Here is a 15971-nt window from a genome sequence, read left to right as displayed (position 1 = left end):
TGCAGCAGCATCTGGAATATTTCCTCTGTTGGACAGCATCACGGCCTGCCTTATGTCTTCCCTCCGGACATGGGCATACGCCTGTTCTACAGTTGGAAATGGTTTCAGTTGCAACACATCACTCCTGATTTTATCAAGCCTGTCATCTAATCCATCAAGAAAGGTGTACACCCGATCCTCTTGCAAGAGAGTGTTGTATTTTTGTATATCATGAACACAATTCATCGGGTTTGGACGACGAAAGTCAATCTCCCTCCATAAGCCTTGGAGATCATTGTAGTATTTTTCAATTGGTTCTCCCGATTGTTTCATCTTATTTACTCGCCTCTTTAGATCATACACCTGAGATGTATCAGTCCCATCAAAGTAAGTTACAGCAATTGAATCCCATACCTGTTTAGCTGTAGGGAATCGAATAAAGTTGCTGACCAAGGATGGGTTCATTGAGCCAATTAACCATCCTTTTACCACTGAGTTTTCTGTCCTCCACCTCCTAAACGAAGGGTCATTCGGTTCTGGTTGTGGAAGATCACCATTTATATATCCCAATTTGTCTTTTCCTGAGATGAACATCTCAACAATTTGGGACCATAAAGCATAATTGGTACCATCGAGTTTGATACCAATCTGTGTTGCAGTAATATCATGCATTACTGTTGGAGTCTGTGTTTGATTCTGGTTTATGGCTTGAGTCATTCTTGCCATAAGGTCTTCAAGATTTGCAGCCATATTTGGTTGCTCTAGTTCTGCTGGTGCTCCTTCCATTCCTTCTATTCCCTCCATTATCGTATGCTGCTATTGGTTCCAGCAACTTTCGTTGTAGCAATAGATCAATTTAAGGATCTATGCTCTGATACCATGTTAATTTGAGTAGGGTTTTTCTGCAGAATTCAATTGTGTATTCTTATTGCAGAAACAGGGGATTTATACATCACAATGTACAGCCTTCCTAGTTGTATTTGGAAAGGAAACAATTACGATCCCATGACAATCGGGATTTACATAAATAGAAGATAAACGTGACTATTACAGCTATAATTTCCTATTGTCTCTCGGTTTGTACAGCTCATGCCAACAGGAACTACACCTTGAGATCCCTACACCACCATGCCAAGAACCATGTCAGATCAGCCTCTCAGGCCAAGAAGCTTTCTTCTTCATCCTCAGCAATGATCTCAAATATAGTCAAGGAAGAGAAGGCAAAACAGTCGGAGGAGTCTTTAAGAAAAGTCATGTACTTGAGTTGTTGGGGTCCAAACTGAAGCTATGAATCTAGTAGATGAAATCGAGGGACTTAGTTTATAGTTTATAGTTTATAGGAGTAAATCCTTGCAAGCTTATGCAAATTGTAAATTTTGATGCTCATTTGCTGAAATCGAACATTATCATATGTTTTTATCAATTCTTTTGGTAGCGCGCAGTGCATCTCCTCAGTGAGTAAATTTAACAAAGCTCTTTTCTAGTTTTCTAGTGGAATAAACAGGCAATTTCATTTAATTTCAATTTGAGATATGACATTCAACTGGAATCTAAAATATCTTTCTCCCCACATCCTCAAATGGATTAAAAGGCTACATGAAAAACGAAAATCTCAAATTGGATTTGACCCAAAAGAAAATCCATTTTGGTGTAAAATTCCCAGTCACTAATCACAACAGGAGTGATCATTGTGTGAAAAATGGAAGAGGACCTTATACTATCACATAAATTTATTAATAAGTAAGATTGGATTGAAATCTTTTGATATTTAAAATTACAGAATTATGTCCTTTTCCCTGTCAAAGCTGCAGTTTCAAGAAACTAGGAACGATGCTGATTCAAAATTAATGTTCATTCTTAAATCACTCTTACAAGCTCACTAGAATCTCTCTCTGTTAAACCCAAATGAAAAGAAAAAATTAAAAATATGAGCGTTTATTTTCAGAAATACAAATGGTCGTGACCAATACAATTTTTGCCTCAAATTTCTATTCAAGCGCTAATAGTTAACATTAGTGGAAACCTACCTACATATGACCTTCTTGCAGAAAGAAAACAACTGAACTTTTAACTTCCATGCATGATCATAGCCATTAAACCTGGAATAGATTAGATTAGCAAAGCTAAGTCTGAAAAAAAATCCTCACAGAAATTTGAAAACATCTAATATGAAAACTAAAGTTATTGTTTTATTATTTTAATTATTTTTCTAATTAATTTTAAATTATAATTATTTATTTTCTATTTAATTTATACTAGATGGATTATATTAATTAGAAATTTTTGAACTATAAATCTTTTTTATAATAAATTTTAGAATTAATATAACTCAAAATATCTAGTTTATTTTTATAGAGATAAAAAATATTATATATATATATATATATATATATATATATATATAAATTTCTGAAAAGTTTAATCTACAATTTTAGAACTTGACAAGTCTAGTTTTATTTTGGCTATAGTCTGTTTCATGACATAACCTGTCTAGTTTTTTGCTGAACTGTATTAAATATTAATTTAGTAAAATTCGAATTGGATTGGCTTGCGAGTTAATCTAGTGATCGATTAACTGAGAAAGAAAAAAAAAACAAAAGAAAGAAAGCAGGCAGTTTCCTAGACGGTCCTGCAACCTTAATTGATACAGTTTCATGCGTGTGAGCCTCCAAGAACATGGCATGTGGCATTCCTCACCTCTAATTTGAGCTTAGTTGGATTTTTTTTTTAAGCAAAACGGTGTGCTCGTGAGAAGATAGAGACAAGGTTGATCTGTCGATTGTCAGGAACAAATTAAAAAATCTACACCCATCCCGTTTTATCCCAACTTCTTTAATGAAGCCAGTCGTCTACTTAGACAAAAGATGCATCATGTCATCAAAAATACCGTTGGCCTTTGCTGGTTTCCTCGCTCAAAACCACCACGAAGAAGCCTTTAGCCTCTGGTTTTTCTCCTACAATTTTGGTACGCTCACCTATATAACCAAACCCCTTTACTCCCATTTACTTCATCAAATCATAGCTCCTGATATCTTAATCTCTACAAATCCCACTTCAAAGAGTTTCCAACTTGTTGGTTCTATATTACAGTAACAGAGAAAATGAGTTCAGCAAGCAAAGCTTGGTTGGTTGCAGCAGCTGTTGGAGGTGTTGAGGCCTTGAAAGACCAAGGGTTCTGTAGGTGGAACTACACCTTGAGATCCCTGCACCAACATGCCAAGAACCATGTCAGATCAGCCTCTCAGGCCAAGAAGCTTTCTTCTTCATCTTCTGCCATGATCTCGAATAAAGTCAAGGAAGTGACAGCAAAACAGCCTGAGGAATCTCTAAGAAAAGTCATGTATTTGAGCTGTTGGGGTCCTTACTGAAGCTAAGAAGCAAGAAGAAATTGAGAAATTATCGTGATAGGATTACCCTGATTGTTGCAAGTTGATGTAAATTGATTTGTAAATTTTGTTGTTGAATATTTAATGGAATCAAACCATATTATTTTTGGATTAGTTTTTCCTTGCACCATTTATTTTGTCGCAGGCCCTCATGTCGCAAAGTGAAAAGGATCATGACAAGGTTAATTTGTCAAGGATATTTGCATCAATCAGAATCTCACTAGAATCTAAATTATAATTTGGTAAAAATAAAATTTCAATTCAAGAAAAATTAGATTTAGAACTTATACTGGTTTTTCAAGGACAGGATTAAGAAATAATTATTGGGCTTACCCCTTTTTGGAGCCTAAAGAAAGTTCTTTATGTCTTTTGTTTTTTTGCATAAATGAAGATGAATAGGGACTATTTTCTTCGATGTCAAAACTTATGAAATTTCAAGAAATTTGGGAATGTTGCAAAATGGTTGTAATGGCCCAAAAAAGAATACTTTCTTGAATCTCTAAAAGATGAATTAGATCGCAAGAAATACTTTTTTTGAAGTGAATATATATATATATATATATATATATATATATATATATATATATATATATATATATATATATATATCATAATTTATTAAACAGTTTTTAATGGTTATTTTTTAAACAATTATCAGAGTTTCTTTTTAAAAATATTGATAGAGTAATATCAATTGAGAAAGATTCGGTGAATTAGTATATTTTTACCTTATTATATTTCAGAAACATGATATTTACTAAATATTATTATTTTTAAAAACATCAAGGTGAAACTCCAATCGCTTGGCTCAACTGGTTGACAGGTTGAATCTAGTTGCATGAACCGGTCGACCGTTTCATGCAAAAACCACAATTTAATTAATTTTTTCTTTCAAATATATTTTGAGTCAAAATATACATTTTTGTCCAACTTGTAAACTAAAAAATAAACTTCAATTAAAATCTTAAAAAGTTATTATTTACATAGTAGTTGTTTTTTGTTTTTTAATATTAATGATATAGTCAGACTTACAATAACAGACGATTCTGAGCAGTCATATATGGGTCTATCATAGACAAATGAAATCTGACTCAAATAAATTACGTGGATGGCTTAACAGATGATTTTATAGAACAAAAGAATAGGTTTAGGTTTAGAGAGAAGATCTAATCATGCCAGACTAAAATACCTCTCAAATGGACCATAATTTTTTATTAAGAACTCAAATTGTTTACAGGAGATTTTGAATGTCGTTTCTTGTAAAGTAGCCACTTCGTTGTTATGTGGACTGTTTGATCTTTAGATATAAAAAAAATTTATTGAGACGTTCTAATTTTAGCAGTTTTGAGATTTTATTTATTATTTTTGAAATCGATCAATTGGTTTTACTAACTCTTATGAACCAGTTAACTAATTGAGCCAAATAATTAAAATTTTATTTTGTTATGTTTTTGAAGCGCGATATTTACTAAAAATCACTATTGTGAAGCGGATACTTATCTTATTTCTCTTAAAAATAATGATATTTAGTAATTATTATGTTTTTATAATGTAATATAATAAAAATATATATTACTTTTAAAAAAATATTTTTAAAAAATAGAAACAAACTAGCTAGTATAATAATAAAAGAAACTTATTTCATCTCTACAAATCCATTTTTTTCATGTTCTAAGTTGTATTCCAATGATTAAAGGGGAAATAGAGACCACTTGTTTTATAAAAAATACCGTTGGCCTTCGCTGGTTTCCTCGCTCAAAACCACCACGAAAAAGCCTTGAGCCTCTGGTTTTTCTCCTACAATTTTGGTACGCTCACCTATATAACCAAACCCCTTTACTCCCATTTACTTCATCAAATCATAGCTCCTGATATCTTAATCTCTACAAATCCCACTTCAAAGAGTTTCCAACTTGTTGGTTCTATATTACAGTAACAGAGAAAATGAGTTCAGCAAGCAAAGCTTGGTTGGTTGCAGCAGCTGTTGGAGGTGTTGAGGCCTTGAAAGACCAAGGGTTCTGTAGGTGGAACTACACCTTGAGATCCCTGCACCAACATGCCAAGAACCATGTCAGATCAGCCTCTCAGGCCAAGAAGCTTTCTTCTTCATCTTCTGCCATGATCTCGAATAAAGTCAAGGAAGTGAAAGCAAAACAGTCTGAGGAATCTCTAAGAAAAGTCATGTATTTGAGCTGTTGGGGTCCTTACTAAAGCTGAGAAGCAAGATGAAATTGAGAAAATTATTGTGATAGGATTACCCTGATTGTTGCAAGTTGATGTAAATATTTGTAAATTTTGGTGCTGACTTAATGGAATCAAACTATATTATTTTTGGATTAATTTTTCCTTGCACCATTTATTTTTTCTGTTTTCCCCCTTCTCTTGGGAGCACCTCGTGTCACAAGTGAAAAAGGATCATGACAAGGTTCAAGTTTAGTGCATCACAGCATTTGCTAAGGATACTTGAATCTATTGCAATCTCAAGATAGAATCTAAATTCTAATTTCGTTAAGAAAATCTATTAATAAAAAGCTAGGCCTGTAACTTTGATTGGTTTTTTAATGACATAAATGGATTAAGAAATAATTATTGGATTAAAACCTTACCCCGTTTTTGGAGCCAAATGGAAGTTATATATATATATATATATATATATATATATATATTATCTGTTAAATGAAGATCAACAGGGCTTATTTACTTCAATGTCAGAACTTTTGATCATTCAAGAAACTTCGAATGTTGCAAAATGGTTGAACTTGACAGAAAAAATTAGTATTTTCTTGAATATCTGAAAAATGAATTAGCTCGTAAGAAATAATTTTTTTTAAGTGAATAATGTTTCGTAACATAAGAGAATCCATTTGATCTCTGCTCAAGTCGTTTATGCATCAAAATTTTGCTGGATGACATGTCTGGATAAGGAGAGCTTGAGAGTTGAGAACTTGGTATTTTGTGACACATGCAATGGATCTACAATTATTGTCTGTCCTTTACTCGAAGCCCCACTCCTGAAGAAAAAACAAGTGGATTTGCCTCCTATAGTTGAGGCTCACTTCGGATTTTTATAAAGCAAACCGTGTGCCTCTTTACCAAAACAAGGCCCCGCTCTAGCAACATGATAAGATGCATGAAGAAGAAATGTATTTAATGCCACCAAGTGGTCCTTGATGGACATAAAGATTCAGTCCCATCATAGCATAACCACACTAAAAGAATACCACTGGCTCCCCTAAGCCGAAACCACCAGCCACAGCTTGTTCCTAGCTTCCGGTTTCCTCCCAATTTCTGGCACCTAGTTCCCTACCTACTCTCTTTATAAGCAAATCCCAGTTTGCCATTTACACCATCGACACGAATTCTCAATCACATCTCTTCTTTTTCAACTAAAAATCCCACATCAAAGAGTTTCCAACTATTGTTCTGTTTTATATTACAGAGAAATGAGTTCAGCAAGTAAAGCTTGGTTGGTAGCTGCTGCTATTGGAGGTGTTGAGGCCTTGAAAGACCAAGGCTTCTGTAGGTGGAACTACACATTGAGATCGCTACACCAACATGCCAAGAACCATGTCGGGTCAATTTCTCAGGCTAATAAGAAGCTCCCTCATTCATCTTCTGCCATTATTTCAAGTAAATTCAAGGAAGAGAAGGCGAAACAGTCAGAGGAGTCTCTAAGAAAAGTCATGTATTTGAGTTGCTGGGGTCCAAACTGATACTCTCAAGAAAAAAGAAACTCTGAGGAAATGAGTTCATAGGATTAGAGTAAATTTTTGCAAGTTGATTTAAACTGTAAATGCTTGTGCTGATTGCCAATCAAATATATCTCATTTTATTGGCAAAATTTTGGGAAAATGGCCTTAACGTAACATTAACAAGGATATGGCTCCTGTTAAAAAAAAAAAAAATCAGCAACTCAATTGGAGGAGGGGTTGCATCACAAAAGCTAAATATCTTGATAAGTTGACAAATTAGTGCAAATCTTGAACTGGAATTCTCAATTTCAATTTGGCCCAGCCCAGAAGAAAATTAGTTTAGGAGAGTATATTTGTTCACTCACAAGTGTTCACGGCAGGGTGATGATCACTGTATGTGAAATGAAACAGGCCTTTAAATTACAAAAGAATTGTATAATAATTAACCCGAAGAATTTGTGAATAATTAACTGATGAATTTGTGAAAAAAATTCACACAGAAATTGGGTTTTGATAGACAACAATTATAGATGAAAGATGTGTGGGGGTCTAAATATGGGATTAGCCTTAAAAAATATCTTGGGACGTGAAGAATTTCAAACCAGATGATTTGGTGAAAACTTTGGTGTTATCATTGATGTTAGCAAAACGTTATCTAGAAAAAGCTATTGGTATAGAAAACATATATTTGATTTGCATAGATATGTGATTATTGGCTTGATGTTTGGAATTTGGATCACGACCCCAACAATAACAAGGAGGCGAAGGTTTATTGCCATTTGGGCCAACAAAAACAATTTTGTTTTTGGTAAAAATATTTTTTTAATTTATGTTTTTAAAAATATTTTTTTAATTTATGTTTGAATTAATATCTCTTCTCTGTTATTTTTTATTTTATTTATTTTATTTTTTAATTAATTTTTCCTTTGATTTCATTTATATCGTTTGGTTTAATTTGTTTTTCAAATCAAATTTGATCCTTATTTTTTTTATTTTTTAAAACCTTTTACAAATTATTTTTTTTTCAATTGCATTCTTCGGCATTTGATTTCAATTGATTTTTCTATTGAATTTGGTCTCCGTTCTTTATTTTTCTTCTTGTCTTCTACGTGGTTAGTCTCATCCTTATTATTAGGGTCACAAGTTTCGAAAGTTAACACTAGTTAACTTTAAATTTTTTATGTTCTTTTATCAAATTGATTTATTTTTAATTTCATCATTTAACATTTAATTTTTTTAATTGGTTTTTTTCATCTTCCTTTATGTGGAATTATCTCAATCCTATGCCTATAGTTTCAGAGTTAATGTGTTAATCCAAATTGACTCGGATATATATATATATAATTTTTTTAGTTCCCTTAGTAAGCATATTTTTATTGAGAATTTTTTTTCATTGTTTTTTTTTGTTTGCCTTTCATGCAGTCGGTCTTAGTCTCATGATCACGGTCATGAGTTTTAAAAGTTAACATTTCTTAACTTTGATTTTTTAAAATCTTTTTTAAAATTGATTTTTTTCTTCAATTTTATCCTTCAATATTTAAAATTTTGGGATTGATCTGTGTTTTTTTTTTTTCACTTTTCTTTTCATGGAGCTATCCTAATCTGGTGTCCATGATCGTGGAGTTAGTGGGTTAACTCAAGTTGACTCAATTTTTTTATTATTGATTTTTTAAAAATATTTATTTTAAGTTTGTCGCTCAATATTTAATTATTTAATAGTTGAGTTTCATATTTAATTGTTATTTGCTTTTGTTAACAACTCTTTTATTGTTTACTAGCACGAATAATCTTTTGATTAAATAAAAATTTTAGTCCAAAAAACAAAGTTATTAAAAATAACTAAGTATATAATATGTGTTGTATGATAAAATATTTTAATTTTAATAATTAAATATTAATTAATTTAATTAAATATATGTATAGATATTTTAATATATGATGGAGAATTTTTTATATAAAAAACCTGACGAAAAACTTATTTATTCTTTTTTTTATTAAAAAAATATACAATCCTCTACGAAGCGCTGTTGAAATAGTTTATTGTAGTTTTCTAGATCACCACAATTGTTTACAGACAGTCCTCACTATTACTTCAATTGTCTTCAAAAACAGTCTTGCCCAAAACAAAACATTGATTGAGAAGTGACAAACCCCATTTGTTTAATGCGTGTGACTCAGAGCAGAGACAAGTTTGATATTAGAATAAATGGATTTAAATAATATTTTATTATTTTAAAAATTTTATTTTTAACTTTTTCGTATTAAAATGATTTGAAAAATAAATAAATAAATTATTTTTTTTAAAGGAAAAACAAACTAGGTATAATAAAAAAGTTTAATTTATCTCCATTTTTTTAATGAACAAGTTGTCTTCCAATAATTGAAGGGGAAATAGAGACCACTTGTCTTCTAAAATATACCGTTGGCCTTCGCTGGTTTCCTCACTCAAAACCACCACGAAGAAGCCTTTAGCCTCTGGTTTTTCTCCTACACTTTTGGTACGCTCACCTATATAACCAAACCCCTTTACTCCCCTTTACTTCATCAAATCATAGCTCCTGATACCTTAGTCTCTCCAAATCCCACTTCAAAGAGTTTTCCAACTTGTTGGTTCTATATTACAGTAACAGAGAAAATGAGTTCAGCAAGCAAAGCTTGGTTGGTTGCAGCAGCTGTTGGAGGTGTTGAGGCCTTGAAAGACCAAGGGTTCTGCAGGTGGAACTACACCTTGAGATCCCTGCACCAACATGCCAAGAACCATGTCGGATCAGCCTCTCAGGCCAAGAAGCTTTCTTCTTCATCTTCTGCCATGATCTCGAATAAAATCAAGGAAGTGAAAGCAAAACAGTCTGAGGAATCTCTAAGAAAAGTCATGTATTTGAGCTGTTGGGGTCCTTACTAAAGCTAAGAAGCAAGATGAAATTGAGGAAATTATCGTGATAGGATTACCCTGATTGTTGCAAATTGATGTAAATATTTGTAAATTTTGGTGCTGACTTAATGGAATCAAACTATATTATTTCTTGATTAATTTTTCAGTGCACCATTTATTTTTTTCTGTTTTCCCATTTCTTTTGGAAAGGATCATGAAAGGGTTCAATTTTAGTGCATCACAGCATTTGCTAAAGATATTTGAATCAATTGCAATCTCAAGATAGAATCTAAATTCTAGTTTGGTTAAGAAAATCTATTAAAAAAAAGCTAGGTCTGTAACTTTTGACTGGTTTCTTAATGACAAATGGATTAAGAAATAATTATTGGATAAAAACCTTACCCCGTTTTTGGAGCCAATTGGAAGTTATATATATATATATATATATATATATATATATATATATATATATATATATATATATTATCTGTTAAATGAAGATCAATAGGGATTACTTTCTTCAATGTCAGAACTTTTGAACTTTCAAGAAACTTGGAATGTTGCAAAATGGTTGAACTTGACACGAAAAATTAGTATTTTCTTTAATATCTGAAAAACGAATTAGCTCACTGCTGAAGTCGTTTATGCATCAAAATTTTGCTGGATGACATGTCTGGATAAGGAGAGCTTGAGAGTTGAGAACTTGGTATTTTGTGACACATGCAATGGATCTACAATTATTGTCTGTCCTTTACTCGAGCCCCACTCCTGAAGAAAAACAAGTGGATTTGCCTCCTATACTTGAGGCTCACTTCGGATTTTTATAAAGCAAACCGTGTGCCTCTTTACCAAAACAAGGCCCCGCTCTAGCAACGTGATAAGATGCATGAAGAAGAAATGTATTTAATGCCACCAAGTGGTCCTTGATGGACATAAAGATTCAGTCCCATCATAGCATAACCACACTAAAATAATACCACTGGCTCCCCTAAGCCAAAACCACCAGCCACAGCTTGTTCCTAGCTTCCGGTTTCCTCCCAATTTCTGGCACCTAGTCCCCTACCTACTCTCTTTATAAGCAAATCCCAGTTTGCCATTTACACCATCGACACGGATTCTCAATCACATCTCTTCTTTTTCAACTAAAAATCCCACATCAAAGAGTTTCCAACTATTGTTCTGTTTTATATTACAGAGAAATGAGTTCAGCAAGTAAAGCTTGGTTGGTAGCTGCTGCTATTGGAGGTGTTGAGGCCTTGAAAGACCAAGGCTTCTGTAGGTGGAACTACACATTGAGATCGCTACACCAACATGCCAAGAACCATGTCGGGTCAATTTCTCAGGCTAATAAGAAGCTCCCTCATTCATCTTCTGCCATTATTTCAAGTAAATTCAAGGAAGAGAAGGCGAAACAGTCAGAGGAGTCTCTAAGAAAAGTCATGTATTTGAGTTGCTGGGGTCCAAACTGATACTCTCAAGAAAAAAGAAACTCTGAGGAAATGAGTTCATAGGATTAGAGTAAATTTTTGCAAGTTGATTTAAACTGTAAATGCTTGTGCTGATTGCCAATCAAATATATCTCATTTTATTGGCAAAATTTTGGGAAAATGGCCTTAACGTAACATTAACAAGGATATGGCTCCTGTTAAAAAAAAAAAAATCAGCAACTCAATTGGAGGAGGGGTTGCATCACAAAAGCTAAATATCTTGATAAGTTGACAAATTAGTGCAAATCTTGAACTGGAATTCTCAATTTCAATTTGGCCCAGCCCAGAAGAAAATTAGTTTAGGAGAGTATATTTGTTCACTCACAAGTGTTCACGGCAGGGTGATGATCACTGTATGTGAATGAAACAAGCCTTTAAATTACAACAGGATTGTATAAATAATTAACCGAAGAATTTGTGAATAATTAACTGATGAATTTGTGAAAAAGATTCACACAGAAATTGGGTTTTTATAGACAACGATTATAGATGAAGATATGTGGAGGTCTAAATATGGGATTAGCCTTACAAAATAAGGTCAGCATGGAACCAGAGACTTTTAATGTTCAAGTTAGGAAGTATAAAAGAGAAAATGAGAACAATGTAAGAAGAACGAATTGTAGAGGAGTAAAATGTTCATTATCAAAAGCCTCTCTTGTTTATCTGTGATTCAATGTATTTCTGGACTTGAATCACATCGGCTTATCTTGGGATGTCTTGACAACAATTATTCGGTGGAAATGTTGGTGTCATCATTGATCGTAGTGCCATACAATGTTGGGTTGGCTAATGTTAGCAAAACATTAGCTAGAAAAAGCTAGTGGTATAGAGAAGAGACGCTTGATTTGCATAGACATGTAACTATTGGCTAGATAAGTGGTGTTAATCCTTTATCAAAATGTGTATTAGCAAAGAATCTGTTAGTAAAGCATAGAGAAAAGTAGTTTGTGTGGGTGATTCGCAATACATTAAGGTGTGTGTCATCAACAAGAAATTCTTTTTGGTACTAGGCGCAGTTGTTTGGGTCGGGCCCCAGATAGCAAGGGTGTTGTTGTTTGGACCACAACCCAGACAATAACAAGGAGACAAAGATTTGTTGCCATTTGGGCTAACCACAACAGTTTTGTTTTTCTAAAAAATATACAACCATTATTTTCCTCCCATGTAGACTTGAAACAAAAAAAAAAAAATTAATTGTTTTGTATAGAGGTTACAAGTGTGGGTAATTTTTGTCAAACGTTTTTGCAAAAAAGAAGAGAGTTTAATTGTCTTCTTAATAAAAGAAGTAATCTAGTTAAAAAAAAAAGTGTAAAAGTAAGTAATATGATAAGTTCAGGATGCATTCCATGAGAAGTTCAAAGACTGAAAAAGGATCCTTGATTCTTATTGGACACAAGTAATCACGAAAACTCTTATACTTTTGAAAATATATGGTTATAGAGTCTTGGAGACATGTATGGGGATTCAATTGATACAAGGAAATCTCAGTATGAAGATTTAGAGGAGCTGGATTTTATTTCTTACATTTTTATCACACTATCTAAAGTTGATTCGGACTTTTTTATTCCAATTTCATGCTTGCAAAAGTTATTTTTTTAGGTTATTATGATTTTTTTATAAAAAAATCATTTACTATTATTATTTATTTATTTATTATTTTATTAAAATAAAACCGACTTATTAAACATAAACCAGGCTATATATATAAATTGAGTTATTTTTTTGTTAATTTTAAATGTGCTTGCGACATCTAAACTATCATTTTATTTTATTTTAACTTTTTAATTTTAATTTTAATTTTAATTGATACCTTTCTTGAAAAAAAAATCTTTTTTAATCTTTTTTAATTTATATTTGAATTAATATCATTTCTCTATGATTTTTTATTTTATTTTTCTATCTTTTTTTAATTGGTTTTTTCTTCAATTTCAACCCTAACGTTTGATTTAACTTTATTTTCAAATCAAACATGATTTTTATTTTTATTTTTATTTTAAAAAATCTTTTACTAACTAAATTATTTTTTTTTCAATTTCATCTCTCAGTATTTGATTATAATTTTTTTTATTATTAAATTTGGTCTATATTTTTTTTATTGTTATTTGATTTGTTTTGGATTTTTTTATTATATATAATTTTTTAATTTCATTTCCTAATATTTTTTTATGAGATTTTTTTATATTTGTTTCTTGTTTTTTTATTGATAGCAGTCCCATCTTTATTACTAGGAGGAGTTCCGAAGGTTAACAACTTTGGTTTTTTTTATCTCTATTTTTTTAATGACCAAGTTGTATTCCAATAATTAAAGGGGAAATAGAGACCACTTGTCTTATAAAAAATACCGTTGGCCTTCGCTGGTTTCCTCACTCAAAACCACCACCAAGAAGCCTTTAGCCTCTGGTTTTTCTCCTCCAATTTTGGTACACCCACCTATATAACCAAACCCCTTTACTCCCATTTACTTCATCAGATCATAGCTCCTGATATCTTAATCTCTACAAATCCCACTTCAAAGAGTTTCCAACTTGTTGGTTCTATATTACAGTAACATCGAAAATGAGTTCAGCAAGCAAAGCTTGGTTGGTTGCAGCAGCTGTTGGAGGTGTTGAGGCGTTGAAAGACCAAGGGTTCTGCAGGTGGAACTACACCTTGAGATCCCTGCACCAACATGCCAAGAACCATGTCAGATCAGCCTCTCAGGCCAAGAAGCTTTCTTCTTCATCTTCTGCCATGATCTCGGATAAAGTCAAGGAAGTGACAGCAAAACAGTCTGAGGAATCTCTAAGAAAAGTCATGTATTTGAGCTGTTGGGGTCCTTACTAAAGCTAAGAAGCAAGATGAAATTGAGAAATTATCGTGATAGGATTACCCTGAATGTTGCAAGTTGATGTAAATATTTGTAAATTTTGGTGCTGACTTAATGGAATCAAACCATATTATTTTTGGATTAATTTTTCCTTGCACCATTTATTTTATAATTTCTGTTTTCCCATTTCTTTTCGCAGGCCCTCATGTAGCAAAGTTAAAAGGATCATGACAAGGTTAATTTTAGTGCGCACCACAGCTAAAATAAATAAATTGAGGGGCATTTGTCAAAGATATTTGCATCAATCGGAATCTCACTAGAATCTAAATTATAGTTTGGTAAAAATAAAAATTCAATTCAAGAAACATTAGATTTAGAACTTAAACTGGTTTTTCAAGGACAAAAATGGATTAAGAAATAATTATTGGACTTGTCCCCTTTTTGGAGCCAAAAGGAAGTTCTTTATGTCTTTCGTTTTTTTGCATAAAAGAAGATGAATAGGGATTATTTTCTTCGATGTCAAAACTTATGAAATTTCAAGAAACTTGGGAATGTTGCAAAATGGTTGAACTGGCCCAAAAAATTAACATTTTCTTTAATCTCTGAAAGATGAATTAGATCGCAAGAAATACTTTTTTTGAAGTGAATAATGTTTCGTAACGTAAGGGAATCATCTGTCCACTGCTCGAAAGAGAATAAATTATTTGGATAAATAATCGGTACGTATTTTTTTTAAGGTTGATCTTTACCTAACGGTGTAAATATTATCATTACTTTTTTTTATGTATATTTTTAAAGGTTTTAAAGGTTGTAAAGGAATATCATAATTTTTTAATTTTTAGTGGTTATTTTTTAAAATTGGTAGTTTTTTTTTATAAATTTTAACGGAATAATATCATTTGAAAAAAAATTGGTGAAATAATATATTTTTACCGTATCATACTTTAAAAACGTGACATTTACTAAATATCGTTGTTTCTAAAAGTGACTAGGTGAATCTCCAATCACCTGGCTCAAGTGGTTGACTAATTAAATTTAGTTGTATGAATTGGTCGATTGTTTTATATAAAAACTATAATTTAATGAATTTTTTCTTCCAAATATATTTTAAGAGTCAAGATATATATTTTTATTCAACTTGTAGACTAAAAAATAGACTCCAATTAAAATCTCAAAATGTTATCGTATGCAAAATGCTTGTCCTATGTTTTTCAATGTCAATGATGTAGTTGGATTTGCGATAATATGTGATTCTAAGCAGTCAGATGTGAGTCTACTATAACTGAATGAGTTTTGGCCCAAGCATAGTACTTGAACAACCTAACAGATGTATTTATGAATCAATGAGATAAATCTAAACTTAAAGAGAAGGTCTAATCATGTCAGACCAAAATAACTCTTAATAGGACCATAACTTCTAATTAGACGCTCAAATTCTTTATAGTAGTTTTAAAAGGCCGTTTTCTCTATAGTAGTCACTGTGTTGCTATGTGAACCATTAAATCTTTAGATATAAAAAATCTAGTTGAGGCCCCTCAAATTTAGTAGTTTTAATATTTTTTTTGTTATTTTTAGAATTAGTCGATCAATTTCACTGATCATTATGAATCGATCAACCAATTGAGTTATATAATTGAAATTTTACCTTGTCGTGCTTCAGAAGCATGATATTTATTAAATGTTATTATTTTAAAACGTGATAATTATTTTCTCTTTTAAAAATAATAATATTTAATAAATATTGTATTT

General features: G+C 31.8%; 5 protein-coding genes across 9 annotated transcripts; all 5 read left to right on the top strand.

The window, feature by feature from the left end:
- Nucleotides 1-2814: 2814 nt before the first annotated feature.
- LOC18108627 (uncharacterized) lies at nucleotides 2815-14367 on the top strand. Of its 5 annotated transcripts, none has more exons than XM_052449586.1 (3): nucleotides 2815-2954; nucleotides 9566-9784; nucleotides 14065-14367. In XM_052449586.1, exons 1-3 carry the CDS (start codon nucleotides 2815-2817, stop codon nucleotides 14237-14239), a joined length of 534 nt encoding a protein of 177 aa, XP_052305546.1. In that variant the 3' UTR covers nucleotides 14240-14367. The 5 variants fall into 5 exon arrangements, with proteins under 5 accessions (XP_052305546.1, XP_052305545.1, XP_052305548.1 ...); XM_052449585.1 differs by having other exon boundaries at nucleotides 2815-3011; nucleotides 9623-9738; nucleotides 14019-14367; XM_052449588.1 differs by lacking the exon at nucleotides 9566-9784 and having other exon boundaries at nucleotides 2818-2954; nucleotides 13847-14367.
- LOC18108632 (uncharacterized) lies at nucleotides 3006-3479 on the top strand. Its single transcript, XM_006371577.3, has one exon. It carries the CDS (start codon nucleotides 3081-3083, stop codon nucleotides 3345-3347), a length of 267 nt encoding a protein of 88 aa, XP_006371639.2. The 5' UTR covers nucleotides 3006-3080; the 3' UTR covers nucleotides 3348-3479.
- Nucleotides 5234-5705, top strand: LOC18108631 (uncharacterized). The gene has a single exon (XM_006371576.3). It carries the CDS (start codon nucleotides 5310-5312, stop codon nucleotides 5574-5576), a length of 267 nt encoding a protein of 88 aa, XP_006371638.2. The 5' UTR covers nucleotides 5234-5309; the 3' UTR covers nucleotides 5577-5705.
- On the top strand, nucleotides 6695-7206 carry LOC18108630 (uncharacterized). The gene has a single exon (XM_006371575.3). It carries the CDS (start codon nucleotides 6809-6811, stop codon nucleotides 7076-7078), a length of 270 nt encoding a protein of 89 aa, XP_006371637.2. The 5' UTR covers nucleotides 6695-6808; the 3' UTR covers nucleotides 7079-7206.
- LOC18108628 (uncharacterized) lies at nucleotides 10961-11526 on the top strand. Its single transcript, XM_052449590.1, has one exon. It carries the CDS (start codon nucleotides 11129-11131, stop codon nucleotides 11396-11398), a length of 270 nt encoding a protein of 89 aa, XP_052305550.1. The 5' UTR covers nucleotides 10961-11128; the 3' UTR covers nucleotides 11399-11526.
- Nucleotides 14368-15971: the final 1604 nt, after the last annotated feature.

This window comes from Populus trichocarpa, chromosome 19 (assembly GCF_000002775.5).
Source record: "Populus trichocarpa isolate Nisqually-1 chromosome 19, P.trichocarpa_v4.1, whole genome shotgun sequence".
NCBI lineage: Eukaryota > Viridiplantae > Streptophyta > Magnoliopsida > Malpighiales > Salicaceae > Populus > Populus trichocarpa.
This window is presented reverse-complemented; position numbering and strand designations above follow the sequence as displayed.

What these genes read in the sequence shown, in the direction of transcription:
- LOC18108628 (XM_052449590.1), top strand. Translation starts at nt 11,129, where the DNA reads ATGAGTTCAGCAAGTAAAGCTTGGTTGGTAGCTGCTGCTATTGGAGGT.
- LOC18108630 (XM_006371575.3), top strand. Translation starts at nt 6,809, where the DNA reads ATGAGTTCAGCAAGTAAAGCTTGGTTGGTAGCTGCTGCTATTGGAGGT.
- LOC18108632 (XM_006371577.3), top strand. Translation starts at nt 3,081, where the DNA reads ATGAGTTCAGCAAGCAAAGCTTGGTTGGTTGCAGCAGCTGTTGGAGGT.
- LOC18108627 (XM_052449586.1), top strand. Translation starts at nt 2,815, where the DNA reads ATGAAGCCAGTCGTCTACTTAGACAAAAGATGCATCATGTCATCAAAA. An exon ending in TACAATTTTGGTACGCTCAC is followed by an intron (nt 2,955 to 9,565) that starts CTATATAACCAA and finishes TGGTACGCTCAC; the next exon opens with CTATATAACCAAACCCCTTT. An exon ending in TTCTGCAGGTGGAACTACAC is followed by an intron (nt 9,785 to 14,064) that starts CTTGAGATCCCT and finishes GTGGAACTACAC; the next exon opens with CTTGAGATCCCTGCACCAAC.
- LOC18108631 (XM_006371576.3), top strand. Translation starts at nt 5,310, where the DNA reads ATGAGTTCAGCAAGCAAAGCTTGGTTGGTTGCAGCAGCTGTTGGAGGT.